We start from the raw sequence: 18,699 nt of genomic DNA, 5'->3' as shown, positions 1-18,699 counted from the left end.
CATCACCGCAATCCTCGCGGCACTGGTCGCCATGGATGCTGCTCACAGCTCCGCCATAGCACATCCGATATCTGTCGGATAGCAGCCGGACTCATTATCATCGCCGCATTTCCATTGTTGCCGAAAAGGTCCAGGATTTGCCTCACCTGACGCTTGAGTGCCTGCCTAGTCTCATCTGCGCTGGTGGTGTCGTACCTCCACTTGACACGCCATGGTCGCCTCGCGAAAGGCGAAATTGATAGTGCTACATCGAGCTCGAGGTAAGATAGGCACCATGGGTCCTTTTCGTCCGTATATTTCTGGCATCGATAGGTCAGTTTCCTCAACTTCGTCGGCCCGACTGCAAGGTCTTCCGGTGTGGGAGGCTTGTAACAAAGTTTTCGATATAGTCCTTTGCGTGAGATCGTCAAGGAGGTGGGATGGAGGTTGGCTACCTCGAGCACGAAGGCGTTGTTCCGAGTGTAGAAGTGACTGACTTCCTCTCGTTGGTCAGAGATCTGCATCATCTTGCAGAAGTTCTGCTCTGCATGGTGAGGTTTGTGGTATGGGTGGTAGGGACCTAGCATGACAGGATGTGAGGCGATCAGCTTGTCCTCGTAGATCCGCTCGCGTGTATCATCCGGCAAGGTCATAATCGAAGCTTCCGCCATTGCTCCAGCGAGGAGCTCGCTTTTGTATTTCTTGCGCACGGTACGAGACCGACTCATGATCAATGCTTCTGCCATTGCTCGAGTGAAGAGCTTTTCTAATCTACCTTCAATATCGTACCTGCTTCCAGGGGCCGCCATTGCTATTTGGCTTGGGTTTGCGAAATGTCTCAGCTGCATGTACTACCAGGACATTGATATATGCATGCTAGAGCTGTGCTTGCTGAGTACAATCGACGTTATGAAGATTGTGCGCTAATCAGGACCAGCAGTCTTGCGTCTCGCTTTGTGCCTTTCCGTCTTCTCATACTAGTCGCATAGCCTTAGCAAACCAGGCCGCACTACCGCAGAAGACGCTGACGCCCGTGAAGACGATGACAATGCCGTAGCTGGTACCATATGCGAGCTTGGCGTGCCACTGTATACCCAGCTCCAGCAAACGGGTGGATATAGGACCAGAGACTACAGCACCTACACCTCTTCCAGCTGCGAGTAGTGAGAGAGCGGTGCCAGTATCAAAGTTCCTGTTACTGCTGTCTGCTCGGCGGATGATCGGTATACAACCAGACCCTAGTCCCAACAGTCAGCTCGATAATCTAGGGTGTGCATTACGAAGACTCACAAGTGCCGGAGTAGCCACCGCCAAAAACCCCGAAGATGATAGCGAAGATGTACAGCATAGCCTCATTAGTCGCACATCCCCAGAATGCAAAGATAGCTATGGTCTGGCCGATGCAAGATACTAGCATAGCATTGGAGACGTGCAGCCGGTCAACTAGCATCCCGTGAACGATTGCACCTAAACACCCGGCAAGATTGTATAGTGCTAGGCTGAGTGGTCCTGCGAATGAGGGTAGATCGAGTGCTCGGGCGAAGGAGGGAAGCCAGAGTGATGGAAGGAATGCTCCTAGACCTTGGAAAGTAATGCTCACGAGGAACACCAGGAAGGGTGCGCCTTTTAGATATGAGTAGTCTGAAGGTCTGAAAGCACTCGAAGCCGGTAAAGGTAGGCGGTTCTTCACGAACAGAAGAGATGGCAGTGAGAGCGTGACCTGCTTGATCATGATCAGTAAACTTCAAAATCTGTATGTAAATCCGGTAGTGAGCACCCACGACTACGATCGCCCACACTCTTAGCGCAGTCTGGAATCCATAGTCGTCAGGCAGCCACTGCAGGATAAAGGGGACGACGACGCCCGAAAATCCAGTCCCAGCCCACATGATGCCATATGCCATGCCCTTTCTCGCCACAAACCACTCATCAACCAACTGCAGAAGTGGGAAGTACGTTAGCAGACCACCAATAGCATACAGTACACCTTCGGTAGCAATTAGACCAGACACTGCATTGCAGAAGGAGGCCGCAAGTAGAGAAATGACCATGATGAGGACGCCGATAGCCATGCTGGGTCGACGGATTCGAGGAAATCGCTGAGCACAGATCGCGGCGAAGGGTAGGCCAAAGAACATGAGACCTGTCGCTGTGGTTCCTATGGATGCTACGTCGCCCGCATGCTCCGAGAAGGGCTCATGGGAGCTATAGTACGCTTGAAAGATACCGAAGGAGTAGGGGAAGCCTGTCTCCACGTCAGCAGCTCGTCTTCTAGCCTTAGAACAATGAATACTGTGGTGGTAGGCAAGGTGACCATACCCCAGATCAGTGCCTCGAGCACAAAACAAGATGCCAGGAACAGCCAGGCATCTTTGCCGCCATCTGCGCGAGGTAGTGATTGGTCGTTGTGATTTGGTTCATTCCATTGGGCGTTTTCAAAGTCGTTCAGCTCGTGCATCTGATCTTGAACAATTGTGTTGGCCATGCTGGGTAGTGAAGGTAAGAAGGCTTGTCTCCTCAGTCAGCGAAGCAAGGTCGCGGCGATTGTTATATATGACTTTTGGTACATCAATGGCCGTGGGTCAAGATACCTTTTGAAGTCCGAAGTGCGGTGCGGAGTTCAATGCCGCTTGACACTTGTACAGGGCGTAAAGCTTCCCTTCACGATTCCATGGACAACCCTTTTATGTCATTCTTCTGTCGATGATAGAAATTTGCTTCTTTTTCTTCATATCGTACAGTGCCGGGCTATCGAGGCCGTAGATCGCTCCTACCCTTTAAGCTCGAAGCCATCGCCGTCGCGGGCTTCCCAGCCACGCTGGTATATAGCAGCAAGATCAGAAGTATTACTAACATTAACACGTATCTATACAGCCCACCCACCTCCGATGGTGAGCATATCGTTGCATTTACCAGCACTTCAGCCGTGACCAGAAACTCTTTTTCTTTGGCTGCTGTGCTGAATCCGGCGGTCGACTTTCAGAGTGTGCACCGGGACCAGGTGGTACTGCCTTCTCCGTTTCTGCTGGTAAAGGTTCTAGTGGCTGCGTTCGCCCGGTAGCTGTTGGCATGCTCGGATTGATGCCTCGCTCGTGGTCTAGTCGCGTATCCCGTACGCGTTTCACTAGCACTACGCTTGATGTCAGCATGGCCACAGCCTATCGAAATATATCCCAATGCACATACGCGCAAACGTCTCCTCAATGTTGACCATCTCCCTTGCACTCGTCTCCATAAACCCACATCCTCTGCTCTTCGCCCATGCCATTCCATCTCGCGCAGCGATCTGTCGCAGCCCCTGTAAATCACACTTGTTCCCTGCCACTATGCATACTGGCAAGACTTTGCCTTGCTCTAACCGTGTCTCTCGCTCGATCTCGATCATCTGATTGAAGAATTCTAGCGCTTCTAGCGAATGCGCCTGCGTGATGTCGTAGACAAGTAGGAACGCATCCGCGCCGAGATTCGTGGCTGACCATAGTCCTCGATACTCTTCCTGACCAGCTGTGTCTGTTAGAGCGAGGGAGTAGTGGACGCCGTCGATTGTGCGCGTAACGGAGTAGGAGTCTTCGATTGTTGGGTCATATCTGGTACAGATTAACACGCGCATACGTGAATCATCTCAAGCGCCATAGACATACTCGTGTGTCCACTGGCTGCGCACGAGTCGCAACGTTATCGAGGACTTTCCACAACCTCCATCACCACATATTGTAATCGCGACCTTCTGTGTAGCTTCCATGATCGTTCCCCAGCCCGACTTCTCTCACTCTGGTCGGGGACCTGGCAAGGCGACGGGCAAATGCTTGCTCTCAACGGCCGCAGCCGGCGAAGAGAGGGTGTGGTAAGGCCGTCGTACGGGTCTGGTGGCACGAGACGGCAGAAACCCGGTTTATGTCGACCCGGTAGCACGGACGCCTGGTTGTTGAGGCTGAATGACAATGCTGGTCGTAGATCATACAGCTGGAGATTGATGATCGTAGAAGATATAGCATATAAGATCCAGTTGACAGACCCAAGAAAAGCACCTGAAGGACTACTCGATATACCCTCGTAGGTGTCCGGGGAACATATACCTCAGAGCTCGATCGGAATCCAGACAGGTCGCGATCAGCAAGAAACCGCAGCCCAATGGATACAACTTAACAAATGAATCGCGTACTAGCAGGTTCAGAAGTATGAAGACGAGCCATACCAATGGCACAACTGCCCTCCCTTTCACAAGAACCAGTACGAAACTCTACCGCACAACGGCTCGACCGTTTGCAAGAACCAAATGTGAAAGCCGTTGCCAAACCCAAACTTTTGCTTCGGGGGATTGATTTTTGCCTTCAGGTTGCCCTGCCGGCCTGCCCAAAACCAGTCCGTAACGAAGTCAGTCGCCCGAAATAGAGTGGGGGCGTCCACATCGAAGGTCGTGAAATTGGCTATCGGCCGAGGTAAAAAGTGATATTCTCTACTTGATGGCGCTGAAGAGTACTGCAGCTTCCCTTCATGACTGAATTTGATCTACCCTTGTCCTGCGCAGAGACTAGGGAGGCGGTCGAATGGGAATGAGTCGTGACTGCTAATCGCCTGCACGGAAGCCCGAGATCTCCTTTTGCTCGAGTCAAGACGATGTCGAGCCATTGAGCCACCAGGACCAGGAGGCTCGCCACCGTATTGCAGCAGCCCACACGATTCACTGATTATCGTCTATCAACTGTTTTCTGGATAGCGTGTCTCTCAATCATACCTTGGTGAGAGGCAATACATCACGTGATTTTGGTGTTCTAAGACGTCGCGAATGCAAACAGCCAACATGATGACATGCTCTACTATACCTCAGCTGGACGACACAAGGAGCCTCCTGACTTTGAGGATACTCAGTGCATATATGGAATACTACCACTCTTGTCCCGTGCGCGAAGTCATGCGAACGCCGAGTACAGTCAGTCCATGGAAGCTGTCAGAGCCTGACTCCACTCGGCTCGATCTCTGAGCATGGAAGACACATTTGCCAACATGGGTCACCTTTTCGTGACAGAGGCTGTACACCAATCTTGTCGTAGGTAGCACTAGGTTCTTGACCTTTACCCGATCTCGATCTTCTGCATGCTCTCAAGTTGCGGTTACAACGTCCACCCTACTCGGAGCAGAAAGAGGCGTTGAAGATGCCCTGCCTCAATGATGCTTCATTCGAACCAGGCGTGCGCGGCTGCCGTGACGACTTCGACTTCACCATTGTCTTCGAACAATCCATCTTTTCCATTGGCCCGGCGGTGTTGTTCTTATTAGCTGCTGCTCTGCGGATATGGTCCATTTCACGGCTCGAGAAGATTGTGCACGCAGTAGCCCTGAGCAGCTTGAAGCTTGTGTGTAATTTGCGATGGTTGTGTCATTTGCTACCTTGCTGACATGACAACAGGCGACCATTGCACTTTTGGCCTGCTCAAATTTATCACTACTGGTCCTTGTCGCGATAGGTCCCACCATGGCCCCAGATGTCTCGATTGCATCCGCTGTGCTACACCTGGTTGTGGCGCTATGCATGCTCGCACTTTCGCATCTCGAGCATGAACGGTCAGCGAGGCCGTCGATCCTTCTGAGCGTGTACCTCTTCATCACGTCGCTCCTGGACGTCGCCCAGACCCGCACCCTCTACCTATCTGCGCACTCAAGGATCGAGACTGCGGTAGCCGGCGTTTTCACCTTGTCTCTGGCACTGAAGGTGATCATATTGCTTCTGGAGGCTCAGAGGAAGACCAAATGGGTACGATGGGATACTGCAGTGCCGCACAGTCCGGAAGAAACCAGCGGGATCTACTCTATCGGGATGTATTCCTGGCTAAACCATCTTTTCTTCATTGGGTACCGAACGCCACTGGACATGCAATCTCTGTATGCCCTGGACCAGACCATGACCTCCGAGGATCTCTACGGTCGTTTCAAGGAGCACGCAGACTTCTCCAAGGTCAAAGGGCAATATCTGGGCCTGGTCAGAGCAACCGTCCGTACTTTATGGTGGCAGCTGCTACTTCCCGTCTTTCCGAGAGCTGCACTCACTGGCTTCAATCTGTGCCAACCATTTCTGCTCAACTCTGTTTTGAAGATACTATCGAATCCTGTCGGGCCGGGCACTGCTAACCAAAAATATGGTCTGATTGGTGCAAGTGTTTTCATTTATGCTGGATTCGCGATCTCGACCGCTTTCTACTGGTACTTCCATTGGCGACTGCTCCAGATGACTCGAGGTATACTGGTCACGGCACTCTATGATAAAGCAACCAAGGCCCGACATGGTTCAGAAGGCGGGAACGATGCTGTGACTTTAATGAGTGTCGACATGGAACGCATCGTCCTCGGCTTCACTAGAATGCATGGTAAGCCTCCAATCTGCTGACACATATCGATCCCATGTATGTCGAGACTGATGCATCGATAGAGGTATGGGCTAGCGTCATAGAAGTTGCCTTAACAAGCTGGTTCCTCTACGACCAAGTAGGTGCCGCTTTTGTGGCTGCCATCCTAGTCGCACTTACGGCTTTTACTATCATTTATGTCCTTACGCAATACACTGCAAGAGCACAAAAGGCATGGATGGAAGAGGTTCAGCGGCGTGTCGGCCTTACTGCAACTATGATCGCCAAGATGAAGAACATCCGTATCGCAGGCCTGACTAGCCCGGTATTCGAAGCCATCCAAAAAGCAAGAGTCCACGAATTGAAGCGCAGTAGTCGCGTCCGCACGCTCGCGATCATAGCAACGACCATATCCTTCACGACATACACCATCTCTCCGGTCCTCACGTTTGCCCTGAGCGGACGGTATCTTGATAGCAATAGAGTCTACACTTCTCTAGCATTTCTCATGGTTATGGCAACTTCCTCTTACATGGCCTTGAGGAGTGCACCGCAACTTGCCAATGCTTTCATCTGCATGGCCCGCATCCAGGCTTATCTTGAGTCTGACGAACGGGAAGACTACCGGATCATGATATCTGACCGTACAGCGCAGACTCAGCACTCTGAAGATGAGAAGGGTATGGCTCGGCATTCTCTTCCCGCCTTCGTGATCAAGGATGGAGCTTTTGGATGGCAGGAAGGACAACCAGTACTACATGACATCAACTTGAGCCTTCCGAAACGTGGACTCACGATCGTTGCTGGGCCGGTAGCATGCGGCAAGTCTACACTCTGTCAGGCTCTACTCGGTGAGATCCCTTACCATAGTGGCGAGGTTGCCATGCACTTGACATCCGCTCGGATAGGCTATTGCGAGCAGTCTCCGTTCCTGTCCAATTGTACCGTTCGGGAGAACATAATCAGCCATTCGCCATTCTTCCCAGATAGGTATGCTGAGGTTGTGAACGCCACATTGCTGGAATTTGACTTTGAGATACTTCCACTTGGCGACGATACCGTTGTTGGAAGTAACGGAATTGTCCTCTCAGGCGGCCAGAAACAGCGAATTGCACTGGCTCGAGCTCTGTACCTACAAACAGACACGCTGGTCCTCGACGATGTCTTTAGCGGGCTTGATGCGGATACTGAAGAGCAAGTCTTCCGTCGTGTGTTCGGTCCGCATGGTATTGTCCGCAGGCAACGCAAGACGGCTATACTTTGCACACACTCCACTCGACACTTACCTTTTGCGGACCACTTCATCATCTTGGGCGAGTCCGGACGTATCGTCGAGCAAGGCGAGTTCCGGGTTCTACAAAAGAATTCCCCTTATCTCACTGGAATCGAGCCCCGTGTCAACGGCAGCGAGACTTCTTCTGAGGATATTGACTTCAAAAATGATAAGAGCTATGCCTCATCAGAGCAGGCAATAGAGCCCGCAAGCCAAGTCGTCAAGGTGGAGCAGGAAACCATCAAAAGGTCTGAAGCCAAGGCTGCTGTGCCTCTAGCTCACAACAAGGAGAGCACATGGTCCGTCTACAAATATTACATTAAGAGCATAGGTATGACTCTGGTCTTGTGCCAGCTGCTCGCCGCGGTATTACATGGACTCCTGTACAACTTCCCGACAGTCTGGCTCCAGTATTGGACTGGCGACACCTATTCAGCTCATCCAAAGCACATCACCGGTTACTATCTTGGTATCTATGGCCTGCTCGAGGTCGGATGTTTGCTCTCATTATTGCTTCTTGGCTACTTGATATGGGTCATCACCATCCGCAAGGCTGGAGCCAATCTGCATCAGGACGCTCTGACTACGCTTACACATGCGCCCTTGAGCTATCTCACAAAGACAGACCAAGGCTTGCTCACCAACTTGTTCTCACAAGATATGAACCTGCTTGACACCGAGCTTGCGAATGCGCTGCTCAATACCTTGATGAATGCCAGCTTAGCCATCGGACAAGCGGCAGTCATTGTCGCGGCAACGCCGTACATTGCTGTGGGCTATCCTCTGCTCGTACTCGTGCTATGGCTCATACAGAAAGTGTACCTCCGAACATCCCGTCGACTGAGAATGCTTAGTCTCGAATCTAAGAGTCCTCTATAGTAAGCACGACACACGAGCTACATTTCGTGGCCACTACTGACGTGATAATTGCAGCACACACTTCCTAGACACTACTAGAGGTATTGTGTCATTGAGAGCCTTCGGCTTCACCGCAGATGATCGCATGAAGCAGACGATCATGTTGGACGAATCTCAACGCCCTGCTTATTTTCTCTACATGGTGCAGGAGTGGCTCACACTGGTATGTGATTGCCTTGCACGAGTTCACAGTCACTTACTCAATTTGCAGGTACTCAACCTTGTCGTTGCAGGAATGGCTGTAATGCTCGTCAGCCTAGCACTAGAGCTGAGAGCCAATGTAGGCATCACGGGAGCATCCTTGGTCACGGTAATCACTCTTGGTGATAACCTCAATATCACTGTGCAGCAATGGACCAGGCTCGAGACATCCATTAGCGCCGTCAAGAGGATTCGTGACTTCAACGAGACGGTAAAACCGGAGGGCAAACCGTCGGAGACCGTCGTCCCCCGGGAAGATTGGCCATCGACCGGTCGGATCGAGCTACGAAATGTATCTGCGGCATACGAGTAAGTGCGATCGCCTACCTCGTGCTCTGCATAACACACTGTTTACGTGATCGCTAACTCAGATGCTAGTGCCGAAGCGCCTGACGAGAAGCCGAACCTGGCACTCCGCAATATTGACCTAGAGATTTTGCCAGGCGAGAAGGTGGCGATCTGTGGACGAACAGGCAGTGGAAAGTCAAGCACCATAGCTCTCCTACTCAAGCTCCTCGATCCTGTACCAGGGACACCTTCGGAGATTATGGTCGATGGCGTATCGCTTCACGACGTTAATCGAGCCATCCTTCGGCGTAGATTCGTCGCCTTACCACAAGAAGCGGTTCTACTCCCAGATGGCTCATCGTACAGGCAGAATCTGGACCCTCTGGATATGGGCGCCTCAGATGGTGACTGTCGGCGAGTGCTGGAGCTTGTCAATTTGTGGACAGTAGTGGAGAGTAGCGGCGGCCTAGACGCCTCAGTCACATCCACCAGCTTTTCTCACGGCCAACAGCAGCTTTTCGCTCTTGCACAGGCTGTCCTCCGACGACAATCTCGGGCGATCCGCCTAGCTGCTTCTGGAAGTCCTGCGCCGGGCGGCGTACTGCTGCTGGACGAGGCCACATCTTCCGTCGACCGGGAGACAGAGCGACTCATGCAGCGGATCATTCGGGAGGAGTTCAAGAGCTGGACCATCGTTGCTGTCTCTCATAGACTGGAGATGATCATGGACTTTGATAAGGTTGTTGTTATGGATAAGGGCGAAGTCGTTGAGACTGGCAACCCTACAACACTGGTGGCGTTGGAGGGCTCGAAGTTTGGTAAGTTATGGAAGGCGGCGAAAGGAGAATGAGCGGCTCTTTGTATCTTGACAGACGCGGCAGTGCAACAAGATCCAGACATATAGATTTGTCTGCCTCTGAATCTGATGTAAGATCAATAGCTGCTTGCAAGATATCTTTCTGTTGGTAGTATACATGTAGATGATGACCTCGGACACTAATCGTAGCTACCGATACTGCCCCTGCTACCATCGTAGCGATAGGCACTGCCACTACTTGCGTCGGCGGCTCAAGTGAATTGCGTGGATCAAAACTCATATTCGGTAGCGGAGTTGCGAGGAGTAGTATTGTGGTCATGGAAGCAGAAGCACAACACGGGTTTCAGACCATGAATAACTATTACTCAAGATGGATCTCAAGGCCCTGTCGAGCCTTCGCCCAAGTTCGCCAAGCATCTTGAGCGCTGACATCCGACCTCAACATCATAAAGCCTGCGCCCGGAGCAGGTCTCTTGTTCCTCGGAGGTACAACATCACCAGGCTTCCAGAAGTACCGATGTGTCGCATATGTATCAGCGATGCCCAAAGCCTCCAGGCCGAGTTCGTTTGGCATGATACCACTGCCATCCGTCTCGATCTTTTGTGGCAGCCAGGTGTAGTGATAGGTAGGAGCATTGCCAAATCCATGTGCAAGAGCTCTGAAACGTGCCTCGTCGCCAATGCATTGCATGAGGTAGCCGGCGAAGTAGTCGATGCCGAAGACGTAGCTGGACAGCACGGCTTCGAACCAGCCTGCGAAGCGCGGATTGACTTCGAGTAAGAACGTCCCGCTAGGTCCGACTTTTGGCTCTTTTCGTGGTCGAACGCCGATCTTGTCCTCGGAGATCTTGTACGCTGAGTTGTGGACTCTTGCTTCAGCATGGATCACTCCGCTGTGAAGACCCAGCCTCCGCACGATATCCGCCATGTCGCGCTTGAGCATCTCGACCTCATCCTCTGGCAAAGCCGAGGGGCTAGACGAGCCAAAGCTGCCGAAGCTCTGCGTCACAGCCTCGCCATGCTTTTGGAAATTGTCGACGACTTCTGCATGTAGTACTTCGCCATTCCAGAGCATCATGTTGACATCTACCTCTGGCCCATCGCAATATGTCTCCACAATAACTGACGATGTGTCGAAGCTGACGCCCACCCTGTCGTGCTCCTGGGACTGACATGCGAACGAGTTTCGCAGCGCCTCACGGAGATCTTCTTCCTTGTTGACACGCTCCACCCCTCTTGCTGCATGGCTTCGAGTCGGCTTCACGATGAGCGGATACTGTAGAGGTTGCGACAGAGTCTTCAGCTGTGACTCCAGATCGTCGAGGCTTTCCACTTTCATGACAGTAGATACTGGAGCCAGCTTTCGCGTCTCGTACTTGTCGGTACTGGCAAGGTATGCCGCACTTCCTAGTGTCGGTAGGCCGAGCGTTTCCGCGGCCTGAGCAACTGCAGGCATAAGCATGTCATACAATGCCATAACACCGTCAATCTTGTACGGCAGGCCACGGATGGTGTCCACGATGCGGCCAGGTAGCTCGTCGACTGGGCAACCACCTCTGACGAATGGCACGAAATGCTCACGATACTTTGCACCAGATCCATTGTCGTCTTCAGCCCAATGCCCTGGTTCGTCCAGTATGACCACTGAGATCGCCATTGCTCGGGCTGCAGTATAGAACTCTTTACAGAAGACCTCCCTGCGCGACTCTTCAATGAGAGCTATGCGGGTGTGTTTGATGGGAGTGAGAATAGTCCATGGCCAGGACAGACGGGCCTGGAACTCGTTCTGCGCAGCCTGAGGATCCGCGTCGTCTGCCACAGTGGCTACTCCAACACTTGATCGAAGTAGCTCCAACAGACTTTCCGCGGTCTCTTTTCTCCCTCTGCGAGTCGAGCTCCCGTGATTTGTTGTGCAGGCTGGACGAAGCCTTGGACTGTAGTGAACGCCGGACATAGCTTCAGAGAAAAGTCCATGAGGTCACTCCTGACAATGTAGCCATCGCCTGGAGGAAGCAAGAACTTCGTAACACTTTTGCCGGGTTTTGACAGTGCTGTGCTCCACAACAATGAAAGAGCCGCGTCGACTGAGGGTGTAGTAGGAACTTTGCACGTTGACATCGTCCTGCCTCCTTCCGAAAAGACTTTGATGGAGTCGAAGCGATGAATACCCGCCCCTGGTCTCAGACTGGCGGCAATGGATGTAGCCTGGACAGAGTCGACAATGCAATCTAGTATGTTGTCACCATGTTTACTACTATTCTGCCTCCACGACCACTTGGTACGGAGTGCCACTAAGTTTACCTGGCGTCAGCAATGGAACCATATCGACTTTGGTGCTGTTTGCTGAGCATACCGTCGCCGTCTTTCGACAGGAATTCAGCGTCCCAGGCACCGACCCTGGCAGGCTCAATCTTGTGCGGCATATTGCGGCGTCGCGAGATTGATCAAATGAAATGGCTATAGATTGGGCTTTCCCGCATACAAATACTGTAGAGTAGTGTGGAGAATGACAAGATCGATCGAGTTGGCAAAGCCCGTTCTGGATGCGCAAGCGCGATGACTTTCAATGTCAAGCCATTTTCGCTCGCCGCAGGTCGAGTCCTTTGTACTGTACCGTTATCTGGAGGTTTGTCGAGTGGTGTCAGCTTCGCTGTCAGAGTCTGGTGCGCGCCATGGCCAGCGAAGGTGAGTAGCCCCCCGTAGAATCGAGAAGCTCATCATTATACAGTATAGTTCTCGATCAGTGACGATCCTGAAGTGGAAGAGCCACAGCTCGCCGGCATGGTAGCACTGTAGGTGTAAAGGTCCGAAGGGTCCATCATCCGTGCAAGATTGGTTGCCAAGACTCCGAGGGCTTGCGCTGGTGAGCTTGTCGGCGCACCGAACATTTTGTAGAAACATGAACATCGTCAACGAATGACACTATGACCATCTCAGTATCTGTTTACGAGCGAGGCGGATCATACGGGCCTCCGTATACTGCGCAGGTTGCCAAACTGCTACACCTTCCGCCATAACGCCTTGCAAGCAGCCACTTGCACGCAAGTAGCGCAAACATATATGCAAGTGAAGCTAAGTAATAAAGCGTCACCAGCTCCTGTAGTCAGTCACAAGCATCATCTCTTCTAGCCATGTTCCTCTCCAAAGATGTGATGATCAGCAGGATAGCAGAAGCCACGGGCGAGTTATAGGAGACTCGACATGACAAGCGTGAGACCGACAGTAGAGCAGAAGAAATACCCTATCCGCCTGGCACCGAGTTGAAAAACAAGAAGCGCGCCAAGCTCAGCGCGCGAGTATGTTTGATATACGGTTGACCTTCGCACGGCGGCGTCCTGATACCAGCAGCTACTCTCCTAATGCTCTCCCTGAACATCCGGTATGACAGCGCAGTCGACGATATAGCAGGTGCACATGAGGAACATGAGACTGTCGGGCGCTTGCGACGCGTTTGGGCGAAGTGATACACTGGTGAGAGGCAGGTTATTGGGACTCCTTTGGGGATGCAAGGTCCGACGATGGCACAGAACAAGACGATGGTGTATAGGTGGCCATCGGACGGCGTGGGAGTCTGGGTCCTACGGTACTCTCGTCTTTTCGGAGTCCCATCTGATCTCGGAAGAGCGTTTCTGGCTCTGATAATGGATGGAAAGATTGAGCATCTTCTGACGACACGATCACCAGCCCACTGTGCATCGGCGCAGCAAAGCACGAAACGAGTATCAAATGAGCCTCGAACGCACAAAATGCATATTACCGCTTTGGTAGACGTTCGTTGAATGTCTCGCTGTCTTACTATGTATATGTGCTCCTTCCTTCGCACGCCAGACGATCCAATGTCCGTCCTCGAAAATTGCGTTCACGCTGTCGGACCTTTACAGCTGTTCCATATGATACACACAGATCAAAGGTTCTCCTCCTCGATAGGCCTGGCCACATATGCACTCTCCAAGTACTCGCACTCTCCATCAGTCAACTTGAAATGAGCATTCCGCACCGCGTCCTCGATCCTCTCCCTCGACGACAGCCCGATAACAGGACAGCATCCGTTCGAGATGGACCAAGCAGTAGCGATACAAGCCATCGAGACGCCATGCCTTTCCGCCAACTCCTGAACACGACCGACAATGATCTTGTCTGCCTCGCATGCCTTGCCTCGAATCAGCTTTCCAAGATATCCATCATTATTCTCTCGATGTGATCCTTGACCCCAAGGACGACACAACACGCCTCTAGCCAGCGGAGACCATGGGATGAGACCGACACCAGTGGCATTGCAGTAAGGTATCATCTCTCGTTCCTCTTCACGATAGAGGAGGTGGTGGTAATTTTGCATACTGATAAATTCGTGCCAGCCGTTCGTCTTTGCTGTCCACCGTAATCTGGACGCTGCATCAGCTTCAGTTTCCGTACACCAATGTACGTGATGGTCCTACCGCTGAAACTCCCAGCAAGCCATCGAACTTGCACCTAGATACCTCACCCATCCCCTCTCAACCACATCATTCAGAGCACGCATGACCTCGGTCGGCTCGACATCACGATCCAGACGATGGATTTGTAGCACATCGATATACGTACCCAGGCGCTTGACGCTCGCCTCAACCGCGTCTAGGATATGTTTTCGAGATAAGCCGACGGTGTTCACCAGCAATCCTTCGTTTCTCGTCCGGGTGGCGATCCGAGCTTGAGCGCCTGAAGTATCAGGGCTGAAGAAGCATTTGCTCATGATGACAACGCTCGAACGGGGAATTTGGTACTGCTGGATAGCTTTGCCAACGATTTGTTCAGAGAGGCCATTGGAATAGATATCGGCCGTGTCCCAGGTGTTGATACCGCAGTCGTAGGCATATTTTAGAAGTGGCAACGCTCTATGGTGGGATTGTTAATTAGCGATGATTACTCAAATGAGTTCATCTGAGGGCGTGGGATGGTAATACTTTTCTTCGGGTATAACCCAACCCTGCCATGCTGGCGACCCAAACCCCATGCACCCAAGAATGACTTGGGACACTTTCAGACCGGATCGTCCAAGCCGCTTGTACGCTATAGGTTTGGTGGCGAGCTTGAGCGGAGCAGTATCTCTGGCGCCAGTATCATCCCGTTCTGTTGCATCGATGATGGCGCCACTGAAGGGAACGACCCCATTGTGAATCCGATCATCTGTAATGAGAGGCATGATGTTGGACAGAGTCGGGGTCACGAGATGTGCAACGCAGCAGACCAAGTCAAGTTGAGAAACATGCGAGCGGTCACAAATAGTCTCGATGATTTTGTGTGTAGGCAGTATCGGGCATCCGTGGGCAAATTTGGAGTAAGCCCAACAGTCAGAAAGTGTCAGGTTGACTCGGCCGTGGGAGTGATGGGGATACGCCGTCTCGAGGGCCGTATTGCCTTCCAACGTGATCAAGAGTGCCAGCGATGGGTCATAGGAGACAAGCCTTATTATTTAAAACCTGCAATCATATGGTGTGAAGTGTTTTACGACGGGATGAAGACGCAAAGCGGAGTAGAGCATTGGGAGCCCAGACTGATGGTCATGACTAACAAACTACTAGCGCTCCTTCGGAGCCATCAAGTCTCGTGTCTCAAGCTTGGGTGCAGATAGATTGATCGACACGTATTTGAGTTCCATCTGGTGTTTGTCTATGTCCAATCTCGATACTCTTAATTCAACCAGTCGAGGAAGTGGGGAGAGAAGTAGCTAATGATGACCGTCGCTCCGGCACGAACCATTGCTTCGCAACTCTCAAAAGCCAAGGCACGCAAGTCAGCCACACCAGCGTTCGCAGCGGCGTAAATGCCTGCATACTCGCCGCTAACCTGGTAAGCAACGACGACAGCGTTCGGATCAATCTCCTTGGTATCCCGAATGATATCGAGATAGCTTCCAGCAGGCTTGACAAGCACAAAATCAGCGCCTTCGCTGAGATCTCGCACCACAGCCTTTCGTGCCAAGCCTCGAGCGCCGCAGGGGAGCTGGTAGCAGCGGCGGTCTCCAAAGGCAGGCGGTGAAACAGCTGCATCGCGGAAAGGCCCATACAGCACGCTGTGGAATTTGGCCGAGTACGCCATGACAGCGACCTGATGACCAAAGCCGGCCTTGGCAAGCCCATCTTTTATGGCAGCAACGCGACAATCGTTCATGTCAGATGGTGCGACACAGTGCGCTCCAGCTTTCGCGTAGCGGACAGCCACTTCCGTCAGTCTGCGAATGGAAACCTCGTTGTTGAGGCTGTTGTCCGCGTTGAGGATGCCACAGTGTCCGTGATCGGTGTACTCGCAAAGACAGACGTCTGCAATCACGTAGACGGAAGGGAAGCTGGCTCGGATCAGGCGTGCGGCCTCGATGACCGGAGATCCAGCGCAGTCGGCATACATGCCTTCCGCATCCTTGTCTGCGTTGTCGTTGATGACACCGAAGAGGATGATGCTGCTTAGGCCTTTGGCGACAAGCGGTGCAACGAAGTCGTCCAGGCGGTCGACACCGATTCGGTGCTGATCCGGCATCGATGGAATGGAAATGAAGTCGTCCGCATTGTCCGAGATGAAGAGCGGGTAGACAAATTGGTCCTAAATCGATCAGTATGCTACTACTCGTGCCACTCAATTTGATGAGACATACTTTGTGTAGCCTCGACTCCGACTGCCATGACCTCGTCAGGGCATGCGCGTACCCGCTATGCAGACGATTTGGTGCTTTCGTGGTCACGGTCTGCTTGTTCAAAGCTGCCGCAGTCGCCGCTCCCATCTCCATATATTCAGAGTCGATGAGTCCAGGCATGATGAATGGTGGTGGTAGAACGAGAATGGAATTCCTTTGCAGGCCAGTGGTGTCGAGACCAGTGTATGCAGCTACCAGTAGACTCTATAAATAATTCGGCATCCTGGTAGCAATAGTCAATAAGGTACTCAGCTTGACATAGCCTTGGCATGATTCCGCGACTGTGAAGATGGAGCAGCCTTACTACAGGAGTGGAGTAAGACACACTGTCCCACAGTCAGCTAAACATCAATCGCGGCTCTAGCATGATGTTGACTAGATGCCGGCCATGACTGTCTCTACCATTCCACTGCAGGGTGAACATCTCGGAATACCAACATCTGTGGCTCGAATCCATTTCCTTTTGCCACCTGGTCGTGAGACACAGGTAGGAAGATCGAGTTCACGCGGAGGAACGGAGGTAGCAATCTCCAATGTGCAGCAGCATTAATGTCTCCGTCGTTGGCGTGATAGCAAGCTTTAAAACGAAACTCAGCGATGATGATTATCATCACAATACAGATCCAGACAATCATGATTGACTGGAATGTGCAGGCCTCGGTGGTTTGGGGAACCTGATTAGACTCTGTAGCAATGACTATATCTCCGCCTACGTTCTGGCATATACGGAATGATCCATTCCCATATTACATCAGTATGCTCTTCGTTTCGACCTCTCGAATTGAGATGCTCCGAAATATCCAGAACCTAGACTTTTGTCGTGTAATTTTTCGTACATCCTTCCATTAGACTGTTCCGTCTCCTTGTACCGAGGCTGAACGATACCAATGCGATACGTGGACTAGAGAACTCGCAGCTTACTTCAGCCGCTACAGTCTCCATTCTCATTCTGATCACACCACGCGTTCCTTGTTCGCCACAGTGGCTAGTTGGACAGTTCGATCGACCAGTTGAAAATTCTCCTACACCTGGAATCTACCCAACATTCTCGCCATGGCTGTGACTGACCCTATACACGATGCTCGAGAGCGGGCAGATGTTGTGACCATTGGCTCGCGGAACTCCAAGCTGGCACTAGTGCAGACAAGGGATGTCATTACGAAACTGCATAGCGTCTATGGTCCCAGGCCTGACTACCAAGTCTTGACAGGTGGTGTAACAGGAGATGCCGACAAGCGAACGCCTTTCAAGGCCTTAGCAGCACAAACAGGACTGGCCAATGTAGGCAAGAGCTTATGGACGACATCCCTGGAGGCGGACCTGGTCGATGGCAAGTATGACTTTCTTATCCACTGCCTGAAGGATATGCCTACGACACTACCTCTAAACTGCGCCCTTTCAGCAATCACCGAGCGCGAGGATCCGTCCGATGCTGTTGTCATGTCGCCCAGAGCGTCGTATACTCGTCTATGCGATCTTCCAGCAGGCTCCGTCGTGGGGACGAGCTCTTGTCGGAGAAAGGCCTTGATCGGTCGCAGTTGGCCGCATCTTGTCGTCCAGGAATGTCGAGGAAACATGTAAGTTCTTCACGCGATGAGCTGATCAAGTTCCCGGGCTAAGTAGCTGTACACAGAGACACCCGCCTTGCTAAGCTCGACCATTTGGAGTCTCCATTCACTTGTATCATTCTCGCGACAGCTGGATTGAATCGGATGCACTTGCAACACCGTATCACGGAACGATTACATCCAGCAGACTTTCCATACGCCGTCGGTCAAGGAGCATTAGGCATCGAAATCAGCACACACGAGCCTGACGTTGCCAAGCTTGTGATGGCAGTTGATCACAGGGAGTCCAGGTGGTGCGGGTTGGCGGAACGGGCAATGCTTCGAAGCCTCCGTGGTGGATGTTCGTCGCCTATTGGCGTCTGGTGTAGGCCTGAGGCTACTCCTGATGGAGCATCAGATCTGGGAAGTGAACAGGGGCCAGTGCTGCGCCTACGACTGGATGCGACCGTACTGAACACCCAAGGCTCGTCAAGTGTGAACGTGGAGGAGTCTCAATCTGTGGAAAGCGATGAGGACGCCGAGCGCCTTGGTGAGACTGTCGCGAGACTTTTGATTGCTCAAGGAGCCGAGAAGCTGCTACATGGAGCATAGAGGCATGAGTGAACGATGCTATGCAGTTACAGACAGCTACCCACTGTTCCACCTATAAT

The 18,699-nt window shown here is 52.2% G+C and overlaps 9 protein-coding genes across 9 annotated transcripts; 3 read left to right on the top strand and 6 right to left on the bottom strand.

Annotated features, from left to right (window-relative positions):
- Positions 1 to 2: 2 nt before the first annotated feature.
- On the bottom strand, positions 3 to 788 carry LTS14_002395 (uncharacterized protein; the record flags this gene model as incomplete). Its single annotated transcript, XM_064835101.1, is given in 2 exon segments — positions 3 to 750; positions 769 to 788. The coding sequence occupies 2 exon segments, from the start codon at positions 786 to 788 to the stop codon at positions 3 to 5; spliced, it is 768 nt and encodes a 255-aa protein (XP_064697036.1).
- A 1,358-nt stretch (positions 789 to 2,146) lies between these two features.
- On the bottom strand, positions 2,147 to 2,464 carry LTS14_002394 (uncharacterized protein; the record flags this gene model as incomplete). Its single annotated transcript, XM_064835100.1, has 2 exons — positions 2,147 to 2,271; positions 2,299 to 2,464. 2 exons carry the CDS (start codon positions 2,462 to 2,464, stop codon positions 2,147 to 2,149), a joined length of 291 nt encoding a protein of 96 aa, XP_064697035.1.
- A 424-nt stretch (positions 2,465 to 2,888) lies between these two features.
- LTS14_002393 (uncharacterized protein) lies at positions 2,889 to 3,721 on the bottom strand (the record flags this gene model as incomplete). The annotated part of the gene is made up of 3 exons (XM_064835099.1): positions 2,889 to 3,103; positions 3,166 to 3,566; positions 3,621 to 3,721. The coding sequence occupies 3 exons, from the start codon at positions 3,719 to 3,721 to the stop codon at positions 2,889 to 2,891; spliced, it is 717 nt and encodes a 238-aa protein (XP_064697034.1).
- Positions 3,722 to 5,132: 1,411 nt separating this feature from the next.
- LTS14_002392 (uncharacterized protein) lies at positions 5,133 to 8,472 on the top strand (the record flags this gene model as incomplete). Its single annotated transcript, XM_064835098.1, has 3 exons — positions 5,133 to 5,333; positions 5,387 to 6,341; positions 6,464 to 8,472. 3 exons carry the CDS (start codon positions 5,133 to 5,135, stop codon positions 8,470 to 8,472), a joined length of 3,165 nt encoding a protein of 1,054 aa, XP_064697033.1.
- A 139-nt stretch (positions 8,473 to 8,611) lies between these two features.
- LTS14_002391 (uncharacterized protein) lies at positions 8,612 to 9,850 on the top strand (the record flags this gene model as incomplete). Its single annotated transcript, XM_064835097.1, has 3 exons — positions 8,612 to 8,674; positions 8,723 to 9,021; positions 9,091 to 9,850. The coding sequence occupies 3 exons, from the start codon at positions 8,612 to 8,614 to the stop codon at positions 9,848 to 9,850; spliced, it is 1,122 nt and encodes a 373-aa protein (XP_064697032.1).
- Positions 9,851 to 10,178: 328 nt separating this feature from the next.
- On the bottom strand, positions 10,179 to 12,240 carry LTS14_002390 (uncharacterized protein; the record flags this gene model as incomplete). The annotated part of the gene is given in 3 exon segments (XM_064835096.1): positions 10,179 to 11,666; positions 11,678 to 12,045; positions 12,171 to 12,240. 3 exon segments carry the CDS (start codon positions 12,238 to 12,240, stop codon positions 10,179 to 10,181), a joined length of 1,926 nt encoding a protein of 641 aa, XP_064697031.1.
- A 1,481-nt stretch (positions 12,241 to 13,721) lies between these two features.
- CSH1_1 (CSG1/SUR1-like protein) lies at positions 13,722 to 14,996 on the bottom strand (the record flags this gene model as incomplete). Its single annotated transcript, XM_064835095.1, has 3 exons — positions 13,722 to 14,199; positions 14,254 to 14,688; positions 14,758 to 14,996. 3 exons carry the CDS (start codon positions 14,994 to 14,996, stop codon positions 13,722 to 13,724), a joined length of 1,152 nt encoding a protein of 383 aa, XP_064697030.1.
- Positions 14,997 to 15,484: 488 nt separating this feature from the next.
- HEM2_1 (Aminolevulinate dehydratase) lies at positions 15,485 to 16,601 on the bottom strand (the record flags this gene model as incomplete). The annotated part of the gene is made up of 2 exons (XM_064835094.1): positions 15,485 to 16,390; positions 16,443 to 16,601. 2 exons carry the CDS (start codon positions 16,599 to 16,601, stop codon positions 15,485 to 15,487), a joined length of 1,065 nt encoding a protein of 354 aa, XP_064697029.1.
- A 933-nt stretch (positions 16,602 to 17,534) lies between these two features.
- Positions 17,535 to 18,640, top strand: LTS14_002387 (uncharacterized protein; the record flags this gene model as incomplete). Its single annotated transcript, XM_064835093.1, has 2 exons — positions 17,535 to 18,058; positions 18,115 to 18,640. The coding sequence occupies 2 exons, from the start codon at positions 17,535 to 17,537 to the stop codon at positions 18,638 to 18,640; spliced, it is 1,050 nt and encodes a 349-aa protein (XP_064697028.1).
- Between the last annotated feature and the right edge of the window lie 59 nt (positions 18,641 to 18,699).

This window comes from Recurvomyces mirabilis (assembly GCF_035927965.1).
Source record: "Recurvomyces mirabilis strain CCFEE 5264 chromosome Unknown scaffold_5, whole genome shotgun sequence".
NCBI classification, from domain to species: domain Eukaryota; kingdom Fungi; phylum Ascomycota; class Dothideomycetes; order Mycosphaerellales; family Teratosphaeriaceae; genus Recurvomyces; species Recurvomyces mirabilis.
Note: the sequence above shows the minus strand (reverse complement) of the source record. Positions and strands in the feature narration are given on the sequence as shown.